This window comes from Bombina bombina, chromosome 5, assembly GCF_027579735.1.
Source record: "Bombina bombina isolate aBomBom1 chromosome 5, aBomBom1.pri, whole genome shotgun sequence".
Taxonomy (NCBI): Eukaryota; Metazoa; Chordata; class Amphibia; order Anura; family Bombinatoridae; genus Bombina; species Bombina bombina.
Window position 1 is genome coordinate 605,425,097 of NC_069503.1, and position 23,720 is coordinate 605,448,816.

The 23,720-nt window shown below is 37.5% G+C and overlaps 1 protein-coding gene across 1 annotated transcript in view; it reads left to right on the forward strand.

The window, feature by feature from the left end:
• CDK13 (cyclin dependent kinase 13) overlaps positions 1-23,720 on the forward strand; it is a 215,078-nt gene that overhangs the window by 11,045 nt on the left and 180,313 nt on the right. Inside the window, exon 2 of the mRNA XM_053714566.1 lies at positions 11,370-11,966. Within this exon, the coding sequence (XP_053570541.1) occupies positions 11,370-11,966 (597 nt within the window). The remainder of the gene's footprint in view (positions 1-11,369; positions 11,967-23,720) is intronic.

Genomic DNA, 23,720 nt, shown 5'->3' on the forward strand with positions numbered 1-23,720 from the left:
TTTAGATTTGCAAGAATTTTTCAGTTTCTTCAGGATGGTTTGGATAAGGTTTTGTCTGCAAGTTCCTTGAAGGGACAAATCTCTGCTCTTTCTGTTTCATTCACAGAAAGATTGCTAAACTTCCTGATATTCAGTGTTTTGTACAGGCTTTAGTTTGTATTTAAGTCTGTCATAAAATCAATCTCTCTTCATTGGAGTCTTAATTTTGTTTTGAAGGCTTTATAGGCTCCTTCATATTGAGCCTATGCATTCTTTGGACATTTTTCTACTGTCTTGTAAAGTATTGTTCCTTTTGGTCATCTCTTCTGCTAGAAGAGTTTCTGAGCCATTTGCTTTTTCTTGTGAATCTCCTTTTCTGTTTTTTCATCAGGATAAGGCGGTGAATTCTAACAACATTAGTAGAGAAATTGTTGTTCCTTCTTTGTGTCCTAATCCTAAGAAGTCTTTGGAAAAGATTTCTTCATTCTTTGGATGTGGTGAGAGCTTTGAAATATTATATTTAAGCTACTAAGATTTCACATAGACTTCAAGTCTATTTGTTTTATTTTCTGGTCCTAGGAAAGGTCAGAAAAACGTATGCTATTTCCTTGGTTTGTTGATTAAAGCTTTTTGATTCTTCAAGCTTATTGGAGTCGGGTTAGGCCCTGCTTCAGAGAATTTCAGCTCATTCTATTAGATCAGTGGGCTTTTAAGAATGAAGCTTCAGTTGTTCAAATTTGCAAGCGGCAATTTGGTCTTCTTTACCTACATCAAAATGGTAGAATTAAGAATTCTACCGTTTTGCTGTATTTGCTTCTTCAGAAGAAGTTTTTGGTAGAAAAGTTCTTCAGGCAGCTGTTCAGTTTGATTCTTCTGCTGATGTTTTAAGTTTTTCTTTTCTTCATGAGAATAACTTTTATATTTTGGGTTGTGGATTAATTTTTCAGCATATGGCTGTTTGTTTATTTTTATCCCTCCCTCTCTAGTGACTCTTGCGTGGAGTTCCACATCTTGGCTATTTGATATCCCATATGTCACTAGCTCATGGACTCTTGCCAATTACATGAAAGAAAACATAATTTATGTAAGAACTTACCTGATAAATTAATTTCTTTCATATTGGCAAGAGTCCATGAGGCCCACCCTTTTTATGGTAGTTATGATTTTTTTGTATAAAGCACAATTATTTCCAGATTCCTCTGTTGATGCTTTTTACTCCATTCTTTATCACCCCACTACTTGGCTATTCTTTAAACTGAATTGTGGGTGTGGTGAGGGGTGTATTTATAGGCATTTTGAGGTTTGGTAAACTGCCCCTCCTGGTAGGATTGTATATCCCATACGTCACTAGCTCATGGACTCTTGCCAATAGAAATGAATTTATCACGTAAGTTCTTACATAAATTATGTTTTATCTCCAGCAAATCGGTTTAAACACGGTTAAATTTAGCTCCAGAGTGGCAATGCTCTACTGCTACAGAGCTGAACAAAGCTGGTAAATGTTGTGTACGTTGATGGCTCTCGTTATTGGCTCGTTAAAGGGACAGTAAAGTCAAAATTAAACTTTCGTGATTCTGATAGACCATACAATTTTTTAAAATGCTTTTCAATTTACCATTATCTAAATGTGCACACTATGTAAGGCACCAGCTCCTACTGAGCATGTGTAAGATAAAGAGGGTATATGTTTTGTGATTGGCTTATGGCTGTCACATGATGCGTTACCTAGGAAATTCACATTTTGTCAGAAAAAAATCTAATACGTTTTTGAAATTTTAAACTAGCTGCTTTAGCATTGTCTCTTTTTAATGCATTTTATTAATTATGCTATTCTACTGTGTTTAGAGGTCTTTAATCTCTGAAACAAAAGTGCATTGCTGCATTGGAGTTGACTAACGTTTTGTGCTGTTGTTAAACCTCTAATTAGAGCATTTTTGTAGTGTTAAATAGATATATCTATCTATCTATATCTATCTATATCTAATCTATCTCTCCTAAATTTATTTGCTAATGCCTATATTGTGAACAAATTTGTCAAGCCCTAGTGTACAGTATAAAGGTGTGACTGTGTTCAGATCTAAAGTCCATTTGACAGACCCAAAACCTAGTGCTTGAGAGCTCGTGAAGTCCTGCTTTAATCAAATTATTATTTCCCAGTACTGTAGCTTTCATTTAAAGTGTCATAGAGGTGTAATACGGAAAATGCTCTAATGCATTAGAGCATTTTCGTATTAAAATAGTGCTTGCTTATAACAATGTTAACATTGTTACATACTTAGTCAACACCATGGCTGAACAAGACCATAGAGCCAATCCGGGGTGGGGGGCATCTACAAATCAGTTGTCATGTTGATCTCAGGATTGGCAGTGCATTGCTGATACAGGGCTGACTGTAATTGTGTTTAAACCCTTCGGGAGGCTGAAACCCATAAGTACAGGCAAGTCATAATGCAATCAGGAAATTATCTAATGTTTAAGAGCACTTTGTATTACAACATTATGCCCCTTTTTAAAAGGACATGAAACCCAACAGTTTTTCTTTTGTCATTCAGGTAGAGCATGCCATTATAAACAACTATCCAATTTACTGTTCTCAAATTTGCTTTATCTTGGTATCCTTTTCGAAATAACAGCAATGCAATACTGGGACCTAGCTGAACACATCTGATGAGCCAGTGACGAGGCGTATATCATCAGCCTGCTCCCATTAGTGCATTGCTGCTCCTGAGCCTACTTGGGTATGATTTTCAACAAAGGATAACAAAAGAACAAAGCAAATCTATATAATAGAAGTTAATTGGAAAGTTGTTTACAATTGCATGCTCTATCTGAATCATAAAAATTTCTTTTTACTTTATTGCCCCTTTTAAGTTAAAGGGCTACTAAAGTCAAAATTTTAAATTTCATGATTAAGAATTCAATTAAATGAAATATCACTTTTTTTTTTTTCTTGAACATTTGTCTATTCAATTCTAGTGTATTTAGTGGTCATTTTAAAACCATCTTTCCATTTTAAGTTCCACTTTTCAAAGCTTCGAACTTTATTGGTATTTCTGAGCAAGTTTTTCTTGGTGGCTTGTACGATGCCTAGATAGCACTCTGTGCCCAGACTTATGTTATGTTGAGCTTAAAGGACCAGTCAACACATTAGATTTGCATAATCGACAAATGCAAGATAACAAGACAATGCAATAGCACTTAGTCTGAACTTCAAATGAGTAGTAGATTTTTTTTTATAACAAATTTCAAAGTTATGTATATTTCCACTCCCTTGTACCATGTGATAGCAATCAGCCAATCACAAATGCATATACGTATAGTCTGTGAATTCTTGCACATGCTCAGTAGGATCTGGTGACTCAAATTGTAAATATAAAAGACTGTGCACATTTTTTTTTTAATGGAAGTAAATTGGAAAGTTGTTTAAAATTACATGCTGTATCTGAATCATGAAAATTTAATATAACCTGAGTGTCCCTTTTAATCATAAATATGAAAAAGAAAACTAAGCTAAAGACTACAGCATTACAGTTTAGTGAAGTTCTTGTGTTTGTCTTGCTGTCCGAAGGCTACATGTAATTTCCAGCGCCATTACTTAAAGGGACACTCGATCAAAATTAAACTTTCATTTTTCAGATAGGGCATGCCATTTTAAACAACTTTCCAATTTACTTCCATTAACAAAATGTGCACATCACTTTTAAAATGGTCAGAAAGAGAAAATATACTACTCATTTGAAGTTCAGACAAAGTGTTATTGCATTGTCTTGTTATCTTGCATTTGTTGATTATGCAAAACTACTGTGTTGACTGGTCCTTTAAATAAATATCTATCTATCTATCTATCTATCTATCTCTCATACACCCCTCACATTTTTTGTAAATATTTTATTATATATTTTCATGTGCCAACACTGAAGAAATTACACTTTGCTACAATGTAAAGTAGTGAGTGTACAGCTTGTATAAATGTGTACAATTGCTGTCCCCTCAAAATAACTCGACACACAGCCATTAATGTCTAAACCGTTGGCAACAAAAGTGAGTACACCCCTAAGTGGAAATGTCTAAATTGGGCCCAATTAGCCATTTTCCCTTCCCGGTGTCATGTGACTCGTTAGTGTAACAAGGTCTCAGGTGTGTTAAATTTGGTGTTATCGCTCTCACACTCTTACTGGTCACTGGAAGTTCAACATGGCACCTCATGGCAAAGAACTCTCTGAGGATCTGAAAAAAGAATTGTTGCTCTACATAAAGATGGCCTAGGCTATAAGAAGATTGCCAAGACCCTGAAACTGAGCTGCAGCACGGTGGGCAAGACCATACAGCGGTTTCACAGGACAGATTCCACTCAGAACAGGCCTCGCCATGGTCGACCAAAGAAGTTGAGTGCATGTGTTCAGCGTCATATCCAGCGGTTGTCTTTGGGAAATAGACCTTGAAGGGGTGGGGGGTCAGCCTGTCAGTGTTCAGACCATATGCCGCACACTGCATCAAATTGGTCTGCATGGCTGTCTTCCCAGAAGGAGGCCTCTTCTAAAGATGATGCACAAGAAAGCCAGCTGAAGACAAGCAGACTAAGGACATGGATTACTGGAACCATTTCCTGTGGTCCGATGAGACCAAGATGCACTTATTTGGTTCAGATGGTGTCAAGCGTGTGTGGCAGCAACCAGGTGAGGAGTACAAAGACAAGTGTGTCTTGCCTACAGTCAAGCATGGTTGTGGGAGTGTCATAGTCTGGGCCTGCATGAGTGCTGCTGGCACTGGGGAGCTGCAGTTCATTGAGGGAACCACAAATGCCAACATGTACTGTGACATACTAAAGAAGAGCATGATCCCCTCCCTTCGGAGACTGGGCCACAGGGCAGTATTCGAACATAACGACCCCAAACACACCTCCAAGACAACCGGTGCCTTGCTAAAGAAGCTGAGGGTGAAGGTGATGGACTGGCCAAGCATATCACCAGACCTAAACCCTATTGAGCATCTGTGGGGCATCCTCAAACAAAATGTGGGGGAGCGTAAGGTCTCTAACATCCACTAGCTTCGTGATGTCGTCATGGAGGAGTGGAAGAGGACTCCAGTGGCAACCTGTGAAGCTATAGTGAACTCCATGCCCAAGAGGGTTAAGGCAGTGCTGGAAAATAATGGTGGCCAGACAAAATATTGACACTTTGGGCCCAATTTGGACATTTCCACTTAAGGGTGTACTCACTTTTGTTGCCAACGGTTTAGACATTAATGGCTGTGTGTTGAGTTATTTTGAGGGGACAACAAATTTACACTGTTATACAGGCTGTACACTCACTACTTTACATTGTAGCAACGTGTCATTTCTTCAGTGTTGTCACATGAAAAGATATAATAAAAAAAATTCAAAATTGTGAGGGGTGTACTCACTTTTGTGAGATACTGTGTGTGTGTGTATGTATGTATCTATATCTTAATCTTTATTTCTCTATTTCTTTATTTCTTTCTTAATCTATTTCTTTATTTCTTTCTTAATCTATTTCTTTATTTCTTTCTTAATCTATTTCTTAATCTATATATCCGCACATCGAAGAAGGCACTCTCTGTTTGAATAAGCCGTTTATTAGTAAACGTTTTCGGGGTCTCCCCCGTCCTAAGACCTAAGTGGTCTGAGGACGGGGGAGACCCCGAAAAAGTTTACTAATAAACGGCTTATTCAAACGGAGAGTGCCTTCTTTGATGTGCGGATATTTGAATGCTTTTAAGCGCACCCCGGCAAAATAAGAGTGCTGGTCAGTGTAGTCCGGAGTTAGGTTCCAGAAGGAATGGTTGTAAATTGAAACCCAGTTTATAATGTAAGTAAATAGGAAGTGACGGAGATAGGTTCTAGGCCCCTCTCAAAATTGTCATAAGTAACACCTAATACATTATTTTTAAAGCTTTGAAATGAAGACTTTAAATGCTAAACAGCATTATAAACCTAATAAAATAATCACACAACAGACTTCACTTGCATTTTTCTGCAAACAGTTCTTTCTATGCATTTCAATCTGGACTGATTTATAGACATGAAGATTTTGTTCCTTTGAAATCTGCTCGATAGTTCAGATCTGGTTAAACTGATTAATTTCAGCTTGCTTGGCTTTGCTTCAACACAAGCGGACAGCTCCACCTACTGGCTATTTTAATAAATTAACTGCTTTTCAATAGCAGTCACATGACTGGAAAAAAAGGTTTTTATTCTGAAACGGTGTAAATTGAACCGTTGTAAAACGAGGGTCACCTGTGTGTGTGTGTGTATATGTGTGTATATATATATATATATATATATATATATATATACATACACTGCAACTATTATTTTCAAAATCGATTAATCGGCCGATTAATTTTTCGATTAATCGGATAAAAAAAAGAATCAATTGTTTCCTATATTTTAAATAAAATCCACATACTGAGTGTTTTCAAATATAAACTTTAGACGAAAACTTTACATTAACACAACTGTCCAATTTTTAAGCAGCAGAGCACAGTTTTAAAATTAAGCAAAACCAAAAACTGTTTGAAAAGAGGTAGAACTAGAAAAAGTTAGACAATCACTGTTAATAACATTCTGTGATTCACTCTTTCAGAAACTTTGCATTGAAATGCTAACATCTCAACATGTCCACATGCTCCTAGCTAAGGATGGTTCTCTGTTTGCATCTATATTTCCTGCAGCAGAGAATAGGCACTCAGATGGTGTTGAGGTGCTTGAGATGTATAAGTAGGGTTTTGCCAATTTCACCAAAGTGGGATATTTATCTTTGTTAGCTCTTCACCAATGCAAAGTGTTTTCCACCTTGGCAAGGGGCCTCAATAAAGTAACCCTTGACTTCATTCTAACATAAAAAATCTGTTGAATATATATGCAATGGTAAATAACCAGCTATAAGGTTAGGGGAAAATATATAGTCTGCTCTAAAAATAACAGATATATACTTATTAAAAATATATAAAAATAATAAAAAACAAATCATATTTTTTATATATATATATATATATATATATATATATATATATATATATATATATATATATATATATATATATATATATATATATATATATATATATATATATATATATATATATATATATATATATATATATATATATATATATATAATAAAAAATCTCTCCTTTGAGTATACCCTTCCCTGAGCGCAAAGGTTGCGAGCGCAACTCTATACATTTTTGATTTTGCTATTTATTGGACTGTGAGTGAGAGAATCACGATCCCATAAGAGTGCCAAAAAGGGACCTGCCTACTACAGTCTAGAGAGATTTTCTAATCTTTGATTGGCTGATGGCTGTCACATGATACAGGGGGGCAGCAAATGGAGGGGGGAAATAAATTTGGCAGTAAAATCTACTTATTATTTAAATTTCAAAGTGAAATTAACTTGTTAATTATGGAATTCTACTGTATTTAATGGTCTTTTAAGAAGTTGTGTAACAGAGCTCATACTGAATATGGAGTTGAAACTAGGAAATAATGTTCATAAGCTAGAGCAGGGTTCTTCAAATCATGGGTCGGGGCTCTTTACTGGGTCGCAACACCATGTTTACTGGGTCGTGACGTGTGTGTGTGGTTTACCTTTTATAACATGTTCAAGTTTGAGTACAATAAGAAATAAAGTACAGACGCATTTTTTACTCATTTTTCAAAAAATGCAGCTATCTTGTTGTATATTACTTCAGAAATTTTCAGACAAAGCATAAAAATAGGGTTGTGTAGGTATGTGGTATTATTGCACTGGATCTTGGGGAAAAAAGTTTGAAGAACCCTGGGCTGGAGCACATACATGTTAGAGTAACACCAACCGATTACATTGCTGACATATAGTTCATAAACAGGTTGAGATAAAAATAAAAAAAAAAAAATATATATATATATATAACCTATTGCTTTTGAGTTAAAATTGCCTTTATCCTACTGTCCTTAGAGAGACAAAAACAAATTCTATAATCTGTAAATGCTGCAAATGAAATAGCTAGGGTAGGCAATCTGCAACATGAAAACAAAGCTTACAAATTTGGGTTTTTGGTCTCTCTTTAGTGAGGAGAGCGAGACCAGGCACAATTTGTGACCACCAGTTTGACTTGCAAATTATAGTCTTGCACTAATTCTTTCAAATGTTAGAAGCATCTTTGCAATATACATTCCCTTAAATATTTCTGCTTCATTGATGATTTTAGTAAAATTTATCAAATATAGTATATTTAAAATTTTTATTTGCATATTTTATTTTTGTATATAGTTTTCATGTTGTGGTTCAAGCATAATGGAGTTTTATACTTCTACGTAAGTGCATTTAGAATTATATTGGAGCCAAAAATCCATCTTTAGGGATGATCACCTCTAAAGTGCACATAGCCCCTGGGTGTTATTGCTGTAGCCATGGGGGGGGGGGGGGGGGGGCAAAAAAAATGTAATTTTAAAATCAGTGACAACCTGCAGTAAGGATAATTGGTTGCTGCACATAAATTTTAAGTTTGTTGGCTCATTGGCATAAAGTCACTTGAGGGTGCTAATGGTTTGATATAAAGCGCTAAAGCCAAAGCATTTTCTCCTTTTGCCATCCCGCCGCCATGCTGACTTGCTATAGCCTATCTGGAGCCAATAAAGCCATCATTCATGGTAAAATCAGCTTAAAGGGCCACTGTAAGTAAATATTTTCTATGCCTGTTACTAACTAACTACCCCAAATACGCTTTTTATCAATAGCATTTCATTAACATATCTCTACCGTATGTCAGAAATCTTGTCTTCAAATTTAATTGTTTTCCAAACCCACTCGTGGGTATCCTTTGCTCTGTACCAATCCATTTACAATACCTAGGTTTCAAAATGGCGCTTTAAACACAAAGTTATTGGTTTAAGTATTTTGAACATGCAGTGCTGAAAATAGTGGGCAGGATAACGTGACATCATCGGCGAATAAAAGATATAACTTTTAGAACGTTATGAAACTTCGTTTTGGAGAAAATATAGGTCAGTAGGTTTTAATTAATGTTTATTAACTTTAATATGTTAGTTGTTTAGCTTAAAAATTATAACAGAAAGTAATCCTTTAACAGTTGGTTTTTCAAACACTGTAGGTTTGGCTTTTTCACACTGATGTGCTCTTCCTTTACACTGTCAGATGTTTAAAGGGATGCTAAAACCATTTTTTTTTTTTTTTCTTTCATGATTCAGATCATGCAATTTTTAACCGACTTTCTAATTTACTCCTATTATCAATTTTTTGTTGATCTCTTGCCATCTTTTTTAAAAAAAACATGAATGTAAAGCTTAGGGGCCGGCCCATTTTTGTTTCAGAACCTGGGTTTTGCTTGCTTATTGGTGGCTAAATGTAGCCAGCAATAAGCAAGCACTATCCAGGGTTCTGAACCTAAAATTGTCTGGCTCCTAAGCTTTAAATTCCTGCTTTTTAAAAAAAGATAGCAAGAAAACGAATACAAATTGATAATAGGAGTAAATTAGAAAGTTGCTTAATATTTGTATGGTCTATCTGAATCATGAAAGAAAAAAAATTTAGTATCCATTTTAAAGTATTATGTATACTTTTGCTTTTAACATTGCTCTGATTTTCATACTCATAACCAAGCCCCAAAGTTTTAGGAGGATACTGTTGTATACCTACTCCAGCTTCATTCTGTTTGTGTAAAGGGTCTTTTTTTATATTTGGAATTGGATACTAGCAAGGCAAGATGGATATTGTCATTCTTAAAGGGATACTAAACCCAATTTTGTTTCTTTCATGATTCCGATAGAGCATGTAATTTTAAGCAACTTTCTAATTTACTCCTATTAGCAAATTTTCTTTGTTCTCTTGCTATCTTTATTTGAAAAGGCATGAATCTAAGCTAAGGAGTTGGCACGTTTTTGATTCAGCATCCTATATATAATTTACTTTTTTCTGCCGTGTAGGATCCCCCCTCTATTTGCCGCCATCTTGGGTACTGGCAGCTATCTGCCAGTACCAGTGTGTCCCCCCTCAATAACCTACCCCCTCCCAGATCCCTTGGATAACATTTCCCCCTCCCCCCACCTCCTTCCCTTTACACTTTGCAAGTCTCATAGTGTAGTATAGCAGTCGCGCCCGCACGCGATCCCTCCCCCCACTGCTGGATATCCTCCAGCGATGGGCTACCCACCCACCAACGATCAGTACCATCGCTGGCAGATGCAGAGAGGGCAAGTATAAAGAATATTCCAGCCTCCAATTTCTTTAAAAGACCTTTATTTCATATAGGGTCCTGAGTAGAAATTACAACGTTTGAAGCCTAAACAGGCCCTTAATCATGTTACATACATGATTAAGAGCCTGTTTAGGCTTGAAACATTGTAATTTCTACTCAGGACCCTATATGAAATAAAGGTCTTTTAAAGAAATTGGAGGCTGGAATATTCTTTATACTTGGATTGACTGGGACCTGGCAAGTCCTTTATTCCGTGCCCCACTACAAGCAGAGAAGGTGTGCTGTTTTTCTAACCTTTTGGTGATCATGATGCAGAGAGGGCCACAGAGTGGCTCATTCTGCATTGGTTATTTAAAAAAGGGTATTGCACGATGCCTCAATATCGAGGCATCACTGCAATACCCTGAAAGCGATCATGATCGCTTCCACCGCTTTAAAACCCCTGAGGACGTACAGGGTATGTACTTAGTTGTTAATGGTTAAAGCATAATGCTGGTGACTGCCATGTGAGTGTAACTTTTAAAATGTATCAGGGGCTTCAGTCAAAAGACAATGTTGCAATAGACCAGCAGGGCAACACCAAGGCTCTAATGTAGGTGCCAGGCTCACTTTTAGTTGCCATGGATTTGGTTTGTTAAGGGATATTGAAGACAGGAGTTGAGAAACACTGCAGAATATGTAATTAAATGGACACTATACACAACATTTTTCTTTGCATAAATGTTTTGTAGATGATCCATTTATATAGCCCATCTGTAAGTGTTTTTGTAACAATGTTTAGTTTTGCTTATTTTTCAAAAACATTGTGCAGATTTTCAGACTCCTAACCAAGCTTCTCAGTGTCAGAAGTAGACACACTTTTCCAGTCTACTGCTGGCTTCTGTTTGTATAGTGTGTCTTTTCATATTTCTGCAATTTAGCCACTTTCGTTGGGTGTTCCTGCTTATCTAATCAACAGTGCTAAACTTGGAGCTTCTCCGTAAGGTTTTATACTTAATTTTTAGATTAGTATCTGTGCATATTTTTCTTTTATAGTAGTATCTATTACATGCAGATTTATGAAAATTGGTGTATACTGTCCCTTTAAAATGTTACTTTGTACAGAAGTCTAAAGAGCGTTTAAAATAAATAATCCAATTTGTTTTTTGTTCCCCCCCCCCCCCCAACAGGAGGACCATGAGATCACGGAGTAGGAGTCCTTACAAGCCAAGGCGCTCTCGCTCACGTAGTAGACATAGAGTTTCCAAGTCAAGAAGTCGCCAGTCAAGCATCTCCCCAAGCACTTTAACTTTTAAGAGCAGCCTAGCGGCAGAATTAAACAAGAACAAAAAAGCTAGGGAAGCTGAGGCTGCCAGAGTCCTAGCAAAAGCTTCTAGCACTTCCACCCCTACCACTTCCACCCCTACCAAGGGTCCTTCTGAGCCAGGCAGCAGCAGCACCCAGCAAGCAAACCACTCCAAGGAGCAAAAGAAAGCAAAACCAGATAAGGCTCCTTCACCCCCCCAGAAGATTGACAAGTCTAAAGTAAAAGTGCCAACTCCTGAATCAAGAAGGGAAAACAAACTCAAAGCAGAAAAACCTGCCAAGTCCACTGGGAGTGCAGCTAAAGTGGTTGCCGAAGGAGGGGAAGCAGCTGCACAGAAGGAAAAAAGCAAAGCACACAAGCGGAGCACAGCTACAAGTGAGAAATTGAAAATTGTGGTACAGCCGTCCTCCACACTTTCAATACTACCTCTCCCTCCTGTCCTCCAAAGTGATAAGGAGAGGTGAGTCTAACTAAAATGACACTAATCATTTTCATGATGATAATTATTCATCTGTAGTCACATCAAGCATTTTCCTTCTTAAAAGGGTAGTAAACAGTTTGCGATTGTAATGTTTAATTATGTGTTGTAAAACGTCTTTGGCATATACTTTTGTTAATTATTTTGTCCCTTTTTTTACTGTAATTTTAACTTCGGAAAAATTGTTGTTTTTCTTAAAGGGACACTGAACCCAATTTTTTTTCTTTCGTGATTCAGATAGAGCATGCAACTTTCTAATTTACTCCTATTATCAAATTGTCTTCATTCTCTTGGTATCTTTATTTGAAATGTAAGTTTAGATGCAGGCCCATTTTTGGTGAACAACCTGGGTTGTTCTTGCTGATTGGTGGTTAAATTCACCCACCAATAAACAAGTGCTGTCCAGTGCACTGTACCAAAAATCAGCTGGCTCCTTAGCTTAGTTGCCTTCTTTTTCAAACAAAGATAGCAAGAGAACAAATAAAATGTGATAATAGGAGTAAATTAGAAAATTGCTTAAAATGACATGCTCTATCTGAATCACGAAAGAAAAAAAAATTTGGGTTCAGTGTCCCTTTCTAATTCCGCTGTGTGGAGAGTGTGTGTGTATGTGTATATATATGTATGTATGTATGTATGTATGTATGTATATACAGCGCTGCGGAATCTGTTGGCGCTCTACAAATAACCGATAATAATATACACACACACACATATATATATACAATATTTACAGAATTCACATATAAAAGTTTTTTGTAAACCTAAACGAGTAATAATACATTCTCTGCTACGAAGCACTTTGCACCATCAAAAGGCTTAAACCCTGTAATTTGCTAACAGGTGCAACATAGTTTTTAAGAAAGGTAGAGCTGGCTTTAACATTTATTTTTAACAATTTACTTTGGCTTTACTTTAGGTAAAACATGAGAATGATTATATACCCATTAGGCTGAAGCAATTGTTGGTTATGTAACGCTGTTTATAAACCAGGTTATTTTTTATTTTTTTTTAGAAGCACTGCACATTTGTTTAGTTAAAAAAAAAAAATGGAGGGATTTCCCCCCCCCCCCCCTCACATTTTGTACAGATCTTTCATATAGATAGATATAAAAAGGTTGTTTGGAAACCCTTTTAGATTGTTAAAAGCAAACAGGATTGTTTAAGTAACTAACAGCTCGTTTGTACACTTTTTTTTTTTTTTTTATTTCTGTACCTAAATGTCCTCAGAAGAAGAGACAGATAAGGGAAACCTAGGTTCCACGATGGCACACATTGAGATATATATATATATATATATATATATATATATATATATATATATATATACATACATACATACATACATACATACATACATACATACATACATACATACATACATACATACATACATACATACATACATACATACATACATACATACATACATACTCCACACAGCGGAATTAGAAAGGGACACTGAACCCAAATTTTTTTCTTTCGTGATTCAGATAGAGCATGTCATTTTAAGCAATTTTCTAATTTACTCCTATTATCACATTTTATTTCTTCTCTTGCTATCTTTGTTTGAAAAAAAAAGGCAACTAAGCTAAGGAGCCAGCCGATTTTTGGTTCAGTGGTTGAACACATAGCATTGCAGGGTCGCTCGAGCTAAAATGACCTAAATTAAAAAATTAGAGCATGCCATTTTAGCACTATGTTGTGCCTTTAATAGAACCCCGGAAGACTAAGTGAAAGATCAAAAATGTAGATCCACACTTTAATTTACGTGGTAGTGATTAAATTTACAGCAGACTTATTCAAACTATTTCAGTTCATTCATAATTTATATTTCAGACCATATGTATAATTTATTTAATAATTGGTAATCTGAAGTTAGTGGTATACCCCCCAGAAATGACAATGGCTGTGTCTTGCATGCTGGAAAGGGGAGATGTTTAGCTGTTACCTACGCCTTTTCCTATTTGTTATGACTAGCCTCAAGCAATTTTCATGGGCCAAGGATATAATTTCTAGGCTCCATAGTACCTTGTATTTGTTGGTTAATAGTAGATTTGTTAATCTGTGCAACAATAAGTGAGTACCTATTACCTAAAAATGTGAAATACTTAATAGGAGTTTCTAATGGTAGTGAGTCCACAAAATCCTATTCTTACATATGCAAATTCATCTCCTGGCCAACAGGAGGAGGCAAAGACACTCCAAACAATAAACATTCAATTATCAGTCCTACTTCCTCTTCCCTCCCAGTAGTTCTTTGCCTCGTCAACAAGGAGCAGGCAAGGATAGAGGTGATGATTTTCAGGGATTTTAATGGATAGTTCCTTGAAAAGAGGGGTTGAGGAGAGTAATGGCTGTGCGAATTACATCTTCTTGTTGAGGTTGTGTCACAAGCCTTGCCACAGGTGTCACTGGGATAGTTCCTTAGCCGCCTCCTCTCCTGGCCATGAAGAGTACTCCCTCACGTTATCCTTATCTGTTTGTTACAGCACAGGATGGGTTGCTTACTGTCTCCTAGTACTAAACTTCGGTAATGAACAGTGCAAGGGACTGTAGCTGGGTAAGTACCCATGAATCTCCTTTTAGCCCTCATACTTTCTATGGCTACACTTGTTGTGTTTTAAGCCTGGTTTCTCGGTACAGCACCAGTAAATACTCTTGTTGGGTGGTTTGGTCACTGTATTAACTATCTGACATGCTAAATATCCCTAATGAATAAGGATGGGGGGGGGACTCTGTGACCATACTACTGTCCTTGGTGTTTCCCTGTGCCTACTAGTATTGTAGGTGTTCTGTTTGTGCACACCTCTCATCCTCCACTCTCGTTATCGCCACAAGTAATGCGCTCAGGATTTCTTTTAATTTAAAAACTTCTGCAACCCAGACATTGTCAGGGACAATGACTGGTCGATAGTGGGGAATGTCCTATACACTCCTTTCCTGGTGGTGCCCTTTACACGTATATGCCTTACTGTGAGGAGCATACGCCACTACTGCAATGCGTTTGATAAGTTAGCCTCTATATAGTAGCTGCAGATACTAGAGCAGTATTTATACTGACTGCTGTAGAATCTTGCCTCTAGATTCTATCGCATTATCTGCCAGGAAACACGCAGCGCAGGAGGGCGATTTCTACTTTGCTGCTTTTTGATAGGGTCATGCTTATTTTCAGTACTGGATCTCCAGTCTCAGAGCGCATGGATATTTCTAGTGAGTGCGCTCCTGAGGTGGTGTGCGCGCTGTGTAAACGCAGCAATCAATCTTCTTGCCTTTCTCAGTTTGTTAGGAACAGCTGAAGCCATTACTTGTTAGCTGATGTATCGGCTCTCGTGTCGGTTCTAATCTCTCCATTGTGGAGGGGGTGAGTCTCCTAGACACCGGGAGCTATTGGGGTCATATTTATTATAGCAATCTGTGCAGTGGTTCCACTATAGACCCATCTTACAGCTACTCATATTCTTAATTTCAGTACCTTGTATATTTAGTACTGTTCCTTATGCTGTGCAATATCATAATTTTCCCTTTATGGGACTCTGCAATATCTTACATTAGTTTGTAATGTTAAGTTATTTCTGTGCTATACTATAATTTCCTTCTAGGGTATGTTTCTCTTGCAAGGTGTATCCAGTCCACGGATTCATCCTTTACTTTTGGGATATTCTCATTCCCTACAGGAAGTTGCAAAGAGAGCACACAGCAAAGCTGTCCATATAGCTCCCCCTCTAGCTCCACCCCCCAGTCATTCTCTTTGCCGGCTCTAAGCACTAGGGTCTCTCTACGGGAGGGTAAAGGGAATGTGGTGTTAGTTTCTCTACATCTGACTGCTTGGAGATTGAACACTTAATTCTATCAAAGCGGGGGTTCTCTGAGTCAGTTATAGATACTCTGATTAAGGCTAGAAAGCCTGTCACCAGGAAAATCTACCATAAGATATGGCGGAAATATCTTTGTTGGTGTGAATCCAAGGGTTACTCATGGAGTAAGATTAGGATTCCCAGGATATTGTCCTTTCTCCAAGGAGGATTGGAGAAAGGATTGTCAGCTAGTTCCTTAAAAGGACAGATATCTGCTTTGTCTATCCTGTTACACAAGCGTCTGGCAGAGGTACCAGAGGTTCAAGCGTTTGCTCAGGCTTTAGTCAGAATCAAGCCTGTCTATAAACCTGTGGCTCCGCCATGGAGTCTAAATCTAGTTCAGTTCTTCAAGGGGTTCCGTTTGAACCTTTACATTCCATAGACATTAAGTTGTTATCTTGGAAAGTTTTGTTTTTGGTAGCTATCTCTTCTGCTCGAAGAGTCTCTGAATTATCTGCCTTACAGTGTGATTGACCTTACCTGGTGTTCCACGCAGATAAGGTAGTTTTGCGTACCAAGCCTGGTTTTCTTCCTAAAGTTGTTTCTAACAAGAATATTAACCAGGAAATAGTTGTTCCTTCTCTGTGTCCTAATCCATCTTCGAAGAAGGAACGTCTATTACACAATCTTGATGTAGTTGGTGCTTTAAAGTTCTATTTACAAGCAACTAAGGATTTCAGACAAACATCTTCTTTGTTTGTTATCTATTCTGGTAAGAGGAGAGGTCAGAAAGCGACTGCTACCTCTTTCCTTTTGACTGAAAAGCATCATCCGTTTGGCCTATGAGACTGCTGGCCAGCAGCCTCCTTAAAGAATTACTGCTCATTCTACCAGAGCAGTGGCTTCCACATGGGCTTTCAAGAATGAGCCTTCTGTTGAACAGATTTGTAAGGCAGCGACTTGGTCTTCACTGCATACTTTTGAACAAATTTTATAAATTCGATACTTTTGCTTCTTCGGATTCTATTTTTGGGAGAAAGGTTTTGCAAGTAGTGGTACCTTCCGTTTAAGGTACCTGTCTTGATCCCTCCCTTCATCAGTGTCCTAAAGCTTTGGTATTGGTATCCCACAAGTAAAGGATGAATCCGTGGACTGGATACACCTTGCAAGAGAAAACAGAATTTATGCTTACCTGATAAATTACTTTCTCTTGCGGTGTATCCAGTCCACAGCCCGCCCTGGCATTTAAGTCAGGTAAAAATGTTTTTATTTAAACTATAGTCACCACTGCACCCTATGGTTTCTCCTTTTTCTTCCTAACCTTTGGTCGAATGACTGGGGGGTGGAGCTAGAGGGGGAGCTATATGGGCAGCTTTGCTGTGTGCTCTCTTTGCCACTTCCTGTAGGGAATGAGAATATCCCACAAGTAAAGGATGAATTTGTGGACTGGATACACCGCAAGAGAAAGTAATTTATCAGGTAAGCATAAATTCTATTTTTAGAGTATTTTCTTAGATCATAATGGTTATATTGTTGCTGTGCAATGCATTTTTTTTTTTCCCCTCCATGGAATACTACAGTATTTTGCATACCGTGGGTTATTTATGCAGTACAACAATTATAGTTTTACCTACATGGGCTGCCTCAGTATTACTCATCTTAGAATTATTACACAGCAATCAATAATAGCCTATTTCCCTCTTTTAGGATGCTACTGTTTTTTACATATACTATTGCATAGCAATGAATAACAATAGCATAATATATTTCTCTCTCTGGGATTTTACTGTATTTTTTTCTCTGCTACTGTTATCTATTGCCTTGCAATAACATGTTTTCCCTTGGGATACTACAATATTTATTTTACATGTCTTGTACTGTTATTTTTTATTGCAAGGCAATAACATATTTGTCCTGCTAAGGGATTCTACATTATCCTTATTATCTTGTGCTGGTGTTATACTTCAGTAATTTCATTATCCTGTACTGTTTTTTATTAATATTGATGTGCAATATTTGTTTTTCTTTCATGTAATTAGCAAGAGTCCATGAGCTAGTGACGTATGGGATATACATTCCTACCAGGAGGGGCAAAGTTTCCCAAACCTTAAAATGCCTATAAATACACCCCTCACCACACCCACAATTCAGTTTTACAAACTTTGCCTCCGATGGAGGTGGTGAAGTAAGTTTGTGCTAGATTCTACGTTGATATGCGCTCCGCAGCAAGTTGGAGCCCGGTTTTCCTCTCAGCGTGCAGTGAATGTCAGAGGGATGTGAGGAGAGTATTGCCTATTTGAATGCAGTGATCTCCTTCTAAGGGGTCTATTTCATAGGTTCTCTGTTATCGGTCGTAGAGATTCATCTCTTACCTCCCTTTTCAGATCGACGATATACTCTTATATATACCATTACCTCTGCTGATTCTCGTTTCAGTACTGGTTTGGCTATCTGCTATATGTAGATGAGTGTCCTGGGGTAAGTAAGTCTTATTTTCTGTGACACTCCTAGCTATGGTTGGGCACTTTGTTTATAAAGTTCTAAATATATGTATTCAAACATTTATTTGCCTTGACTCAGAATGTTCAACTTTCCTTATTTTTCAGACAGTCAGTTTCATATTTGGGATAATGCATTTTAATTTAACATTTTTTACCTTAAAATTTGACACTTTCCCTGTGGGCTGTTAGGCTCGCGGGGGCTGAAAATGCTTCATTTTATTGCGTCATTCTTGGCGCAGACTTTTTTGGCGCAAAAATTCTATTTCCGTTTCCGGCGTCATATGTGTCGCCGGAAGTTGCGTCATTCTTTGACGTTATTTTGCGCCAAAAATGTCGGCGTTCCGGATGTGGCGTCATTTTTGGCGCCAAAAAGCATTTAGGCGCCAAATAATGTGGGCGTCTTATTTGGCGCGAAAAAATATGGGCGTCACTTTTGTCTCCACATTATTTAAGTCTCATTTTTTATTGCTTCTGGTTGCTAGAAGCTTGTTCTTTGGCATTTTTTCCCATTCCTGAAACTGTCATTTAAGGAATTTGATCAATTTTGCTTTATATGTTGTTTTTTTTTTTTTCTCTTTTACATATTGCAAGATGTTCCACGTTGCAACTGAGTCAGAAGATACTTCAGGAAAATCACTGCACAGTGCTGGAGCTACCAAGCTAAGTGTATCTGCTATAAACTTTTGGTATCTGTTTCTCCAGCTGTTATTTGTATTGCATGTCATGTCAAACTTATTAATGCAGATAAAATTTCCTTTAGTACTGTTACATTACCTGTTGCTGTTCCGTCAACATCTAATTTTCAGAGTGTTCCTGATAACATAAGAGATTTTATTTTTTAAATCCATTAAGAAGGCTATGTCTGTTATTTCTCCTTCTAGTATACATAAAAGTCTTTTAAAACTTCTCTGTTTTTCAGATGAATTTTTAAATGAACATCATCATTCTGATACTGATAATGGTTCTTCTGGTTCAGAGGTTTCTGTCTCAGAGGTTGATGCTGATAAATCTTTGTATTTGTTCAAGATGGAATTTATTCGTTCTTTACTTAAAGAAGTGTTATTTGCATTAGAAATAGAGGATTCTGGTCCTCTTGATACTAAATATAAACGTTTAAATAAGGTTTTTAAATCTCCTGTAGTTATTCCAGAAGTGTTTTATCTCCCTGATGCTATTTCTGAAGTAATTTCCAGGGAATGGAATAATTTGGGTAATTTATTTACTCCTTCTAGACGTTTAAGCAAATTATATCCTGTGCCATCTGACAGATTAGAGTTTTTTGGGACAAAAATCCCTAAGGTTATGGGGCTGTCTCTACTCCTGCTAATGCACTACTATTCCTACGGCAGATAGTACTTCATTTAAGGATCCTTTAGATAGGAAAATTGAATCCTTTCTAAGAAAAGCTTACTTATGTTCAGGTAATCTTCTTAGACCTGCTATATTTTTAGTGGATGTTGCTGCAGCTTCAACTTTTTGGTTAGAAGCTTTAGTGCAACAAGTAACAGATCATAATTTTATAGCATTATTATTATTCTATAACATGCTAATAATTTTATTGGTGATACCATCTTTTGATATCATTAGAGTTGATGTCAGGTATATGTCTCTAGCTATTTTAGCTAGAAAAGCTTTATGGATTAAACTTGGAATGCTGATATGTCTTCTAAGTCAACTTTGCTTTCCCTTTCTTTCCAGGGTAAATAATCATTTTTCGTTCCTTTCCTCACAAGGAACAAAAGCCTGATCCTTCATCCTCAGGAGCGGTATCAGTTTGGAAACTATTTCCAGTTTGGAATATATCCAAGCCTTATAGAAACCTATAGCCAGCTCCTAAGTACCTATGAAGGTGCGGCCCTTATTCCAGCTCAGCTGGTATGGGGCAGATTACGTTTTCTTCAAAGAAATTTGGATCAATTCCGTTCTTAATCTCTGGTTTCAGAAACATTGTTTCAGAAAGGTACAGAATTGGCTTCAAGTTAAGGCCTCCTGCTAAGAGATTCTTTTCTTTCCCGTGTCCCAGTTAACACAGCAAAGGCTCAGCATTTCTGAAATGTGTTTCAGATCTAGAGTTGGCTGGAGTATTTATGCCAGTTCCAGTTCTGGAACAGGGGCTGGGGTTTTATTTTATCTCTTCATTGTACCAAAGAAGGTCAATTCCTTCAGACCAGTTCCGGATCTATCATTATTGAATCGTTATGTTAGGATACCAACATTCAAGATGGTTACTGTAGGACTATCCTGCCTTTTGTTTAGCAAGGGCATTATATGTCTACAATAGATTTACAGGATGTGTATCTGCATATTCCGATTCATCCAGATCACTTTTAGTGTCTGAGATTCTCTTTTTAGACAAGCATTACCAGTTTTGTGGCTCTACCGTTTGGCCTAGCCTCAGTTCCAAGAATTTTTTTCAAAGGTTCTCGGTGCCCTTCTTTCTGTAATCAGAGAACAGGGTTTTGGTATTTCCTTATTTGGACGATATCTTGGTACTTGCTCAGTCTTCTCATTTTCGAAGAATCTCATACGAATCGACTTGTGTTGTTTCTTCAAGTTCATGGTTGGAGGATCAATTTACCATTCAGTTCATTGATTCCTCAGACAAGGGTAACCTTTTTAGGTTTTTAGATAAATTCAGTGTCTATGACTCTGTCCTTGTCAGACAAGAGAAGTTTAACATTGATATCAGCTTGTCAAAACCTTCAGTCACAATCATTCCCTTTGGTAGCCTTATGCATGGAAATGTTGGGTCTTAGGACTGCCGCATCAGATGCGATCTCCTTTGCTCGTTTTCACATGCGACCTCTTCAGCTCTGTATGCTGAACCAATGGTGCAGGGATTACTCAAAGATATCTCAATTAATATCTTTAAACCGATTTTACAACACTCTCTGACATGGTGGACAGATCACCATCGTTTAGTTCAGGGGGCTTCTTTGTTCTTCCGACCTGGACTATAATCTCAACAGATGCAAGTCTTACAGGTTGGGGAGCTGTGTGGGGGTATCTGACGGCACAAGGGGTTTGGGAATCTCAGGAGGTGAGATTTCCGATCAATATTTTGGAACTCCGTGCAATTTTCAGAGCTCTTCAGTCTTGGCCTCTTCTGAAGAGAGAGTTGTTCATTTATTTTCAGATAGACAATGTCACAACTGTGGCATACATCAATCATCAAGGAGGGACTCACAGTCCTCTGGCTATGAAAGAAGTATCTCGAATTTTGGTTTGGGCGGAATCCAGCTCCTGTCTAATCTCTGCGGTTCATATCCCAGGTATGGACAATTGGAAAGCGGATTATCTCAGTCGCCAAACGTTGCATCCGGGCGAATGGTCTCTTCACCCAGAGGTATTTCTTCAGATTGTTCAAATGTGGGAACTTCCAGAAATAGATCTGATGGCTTCTCATCTAAACAAGAAACTTCCCAGGTATCTGTCCAGATCCCGGGATCCTCAGGCGGAGGCAGTGGATGCATTATCACTTCCTTGGAAGTATCATCCTGCCTATATCTTTCCGCCTCTAGTTCTTCTTCCAAGAGTAATCTCCAAGATTCTGAAGGAATGCTCGTTTGTTCTGCTGGTTGCTCCGGCATGGCCTCACAGGTTTTGGTATGCGGATCTTGTCCGGATGGCCTCTTGCCAACCGTGGACTCTTCCGTTAAGACCAGACCTTTTGTCTCAAGGTCCTTTTTTCCATCAGGATCTGAAATCCTTAAATTTAAAGGTATGGAGATTGAACGCTTGATTCTTGGTCAAAGAGGTTTCTCTGACTCTGTGATTAATACTATGTTACAGGCTCGTAAATCTGTATCCAGAGAGATATATTATAGAGTCTGGAAGACTTATATTTCTTGGTGTCTTTCTCATCATTTTTCTTGGCATTCTTTTAGAATACCGAGAATATTACAGTTTCTTCAGGATGGTTTAGATAAGGGTTTGTCCGCAAGTTCCTTGAAAGGTCAAATCTATGCTCTTTCTGTTCTTTTTCACAGAAAGATTGCTATTCTTCCTGATATTCATTGTTTTGTACAAGCTTTGGTTCGTATAAAGCCTGTCATTAAGTCAATTTCTCCTCCTTGGAGTTTGAATTTGGTTCTGGGGGCTCTTCAAGCTCCTCCATTTGAACCTATGCATTCTATGGATATTAAATTACTTTCTTGGAAAGTTTTGTTCCTTTTGGCCATCTCTTCTGCCAGAAGAGTTTCTGAATTATCTGCTCTTTCTTGTGAGTCTCCTTTTCTGATTTTTCATCAGGATAAGGCGGTGTTGCGAACTTCTTTTGAATTTTTACCTAAGTTGTGAATTCCAACAACATTAGTAGAGACATTGTGGTTCCTTCATTATGTCTTAATCCTAAGAATTCTAAGGAGAAATCGTTGCATTCTTTGGATGTTATTAGAGCTTTGAAATATTATGTTGAAGCTACTAAGTCTTTCCGAAAGACTTCTAGTTTATTTATCTTTTCCGGTTTTAGAAAGGCCAGAAAACTTCTGCCATTTCTTTGGCATCTTGGTTGAAATCTTTAATTCATCTTGCCTATGTTGAGTCGGGTAAGACTCCGCCTCATAGGATTACAGCTCATTCTACTAGGTCAGTTTCTACTTCCTGGGCGTTTAGGAATGAAGCTTCGGTTGATCAGATTTGCAAAGCGGCAACTTGGTCCTCTTTGCATACTTTTACCAAATTCTACCATTTTGTTGTATTTTCTTCTTCTGAAGCAGTTTTTGGTAGAAAAGTACTTCAGGCAGCGGTTTCAGTTTGAATCTTCTGCTTATGTTTTTCATTAAACTTTATTTTGGGTGTGGATTATTTTCAGCAGGAATTGGCTGTCTTTATTTTATCCCTCCCTCTCTAGTGACTCTTGTGTGGAAAGATCCACATCTTGGGTAGTCATTATCCCATACGTCACTAGCTCATGGACTCTTGCTAATTACATGAAAGAAAACATAATTTATGTAAGAACTTACCTGATAAATTCATTTCTTTCATATTAGCAAGAGTCCATGAGGCCCGCCCTTTTTTTGTGGTGGTTATGATTTTTTTGTATAAAGCACAATTATTCCAATTCCTTATTTTATATGCTTTCGCACTTTTTTCTTATCACCCCACTTCTTGGCTATTCGTTAAACTGAATTGTGGGTGTGGTGAGGGGTGTATTTATAGGCATTTTAAGGTTTGGGAAACTTTGCCCCTCCTGGTAGGAATGTATATCCCATACGTCACTAGCTCATGGACTCTTGCTAATATGAAAGAAATGAATTTATCAGGTAAGTTCTTACATAAATTATGTTTTTTGTGTCCTTCCCCTATGGGATACTACAGTATTCTACGTATCTTGTACTGTTATTCGTCATTGCTGTACAATAACATGATTTCCCCGCTATGGGATCCACCAATGTTGGAGAAAACAGAATTTATGCTTACCTGATAAATTACTTTCT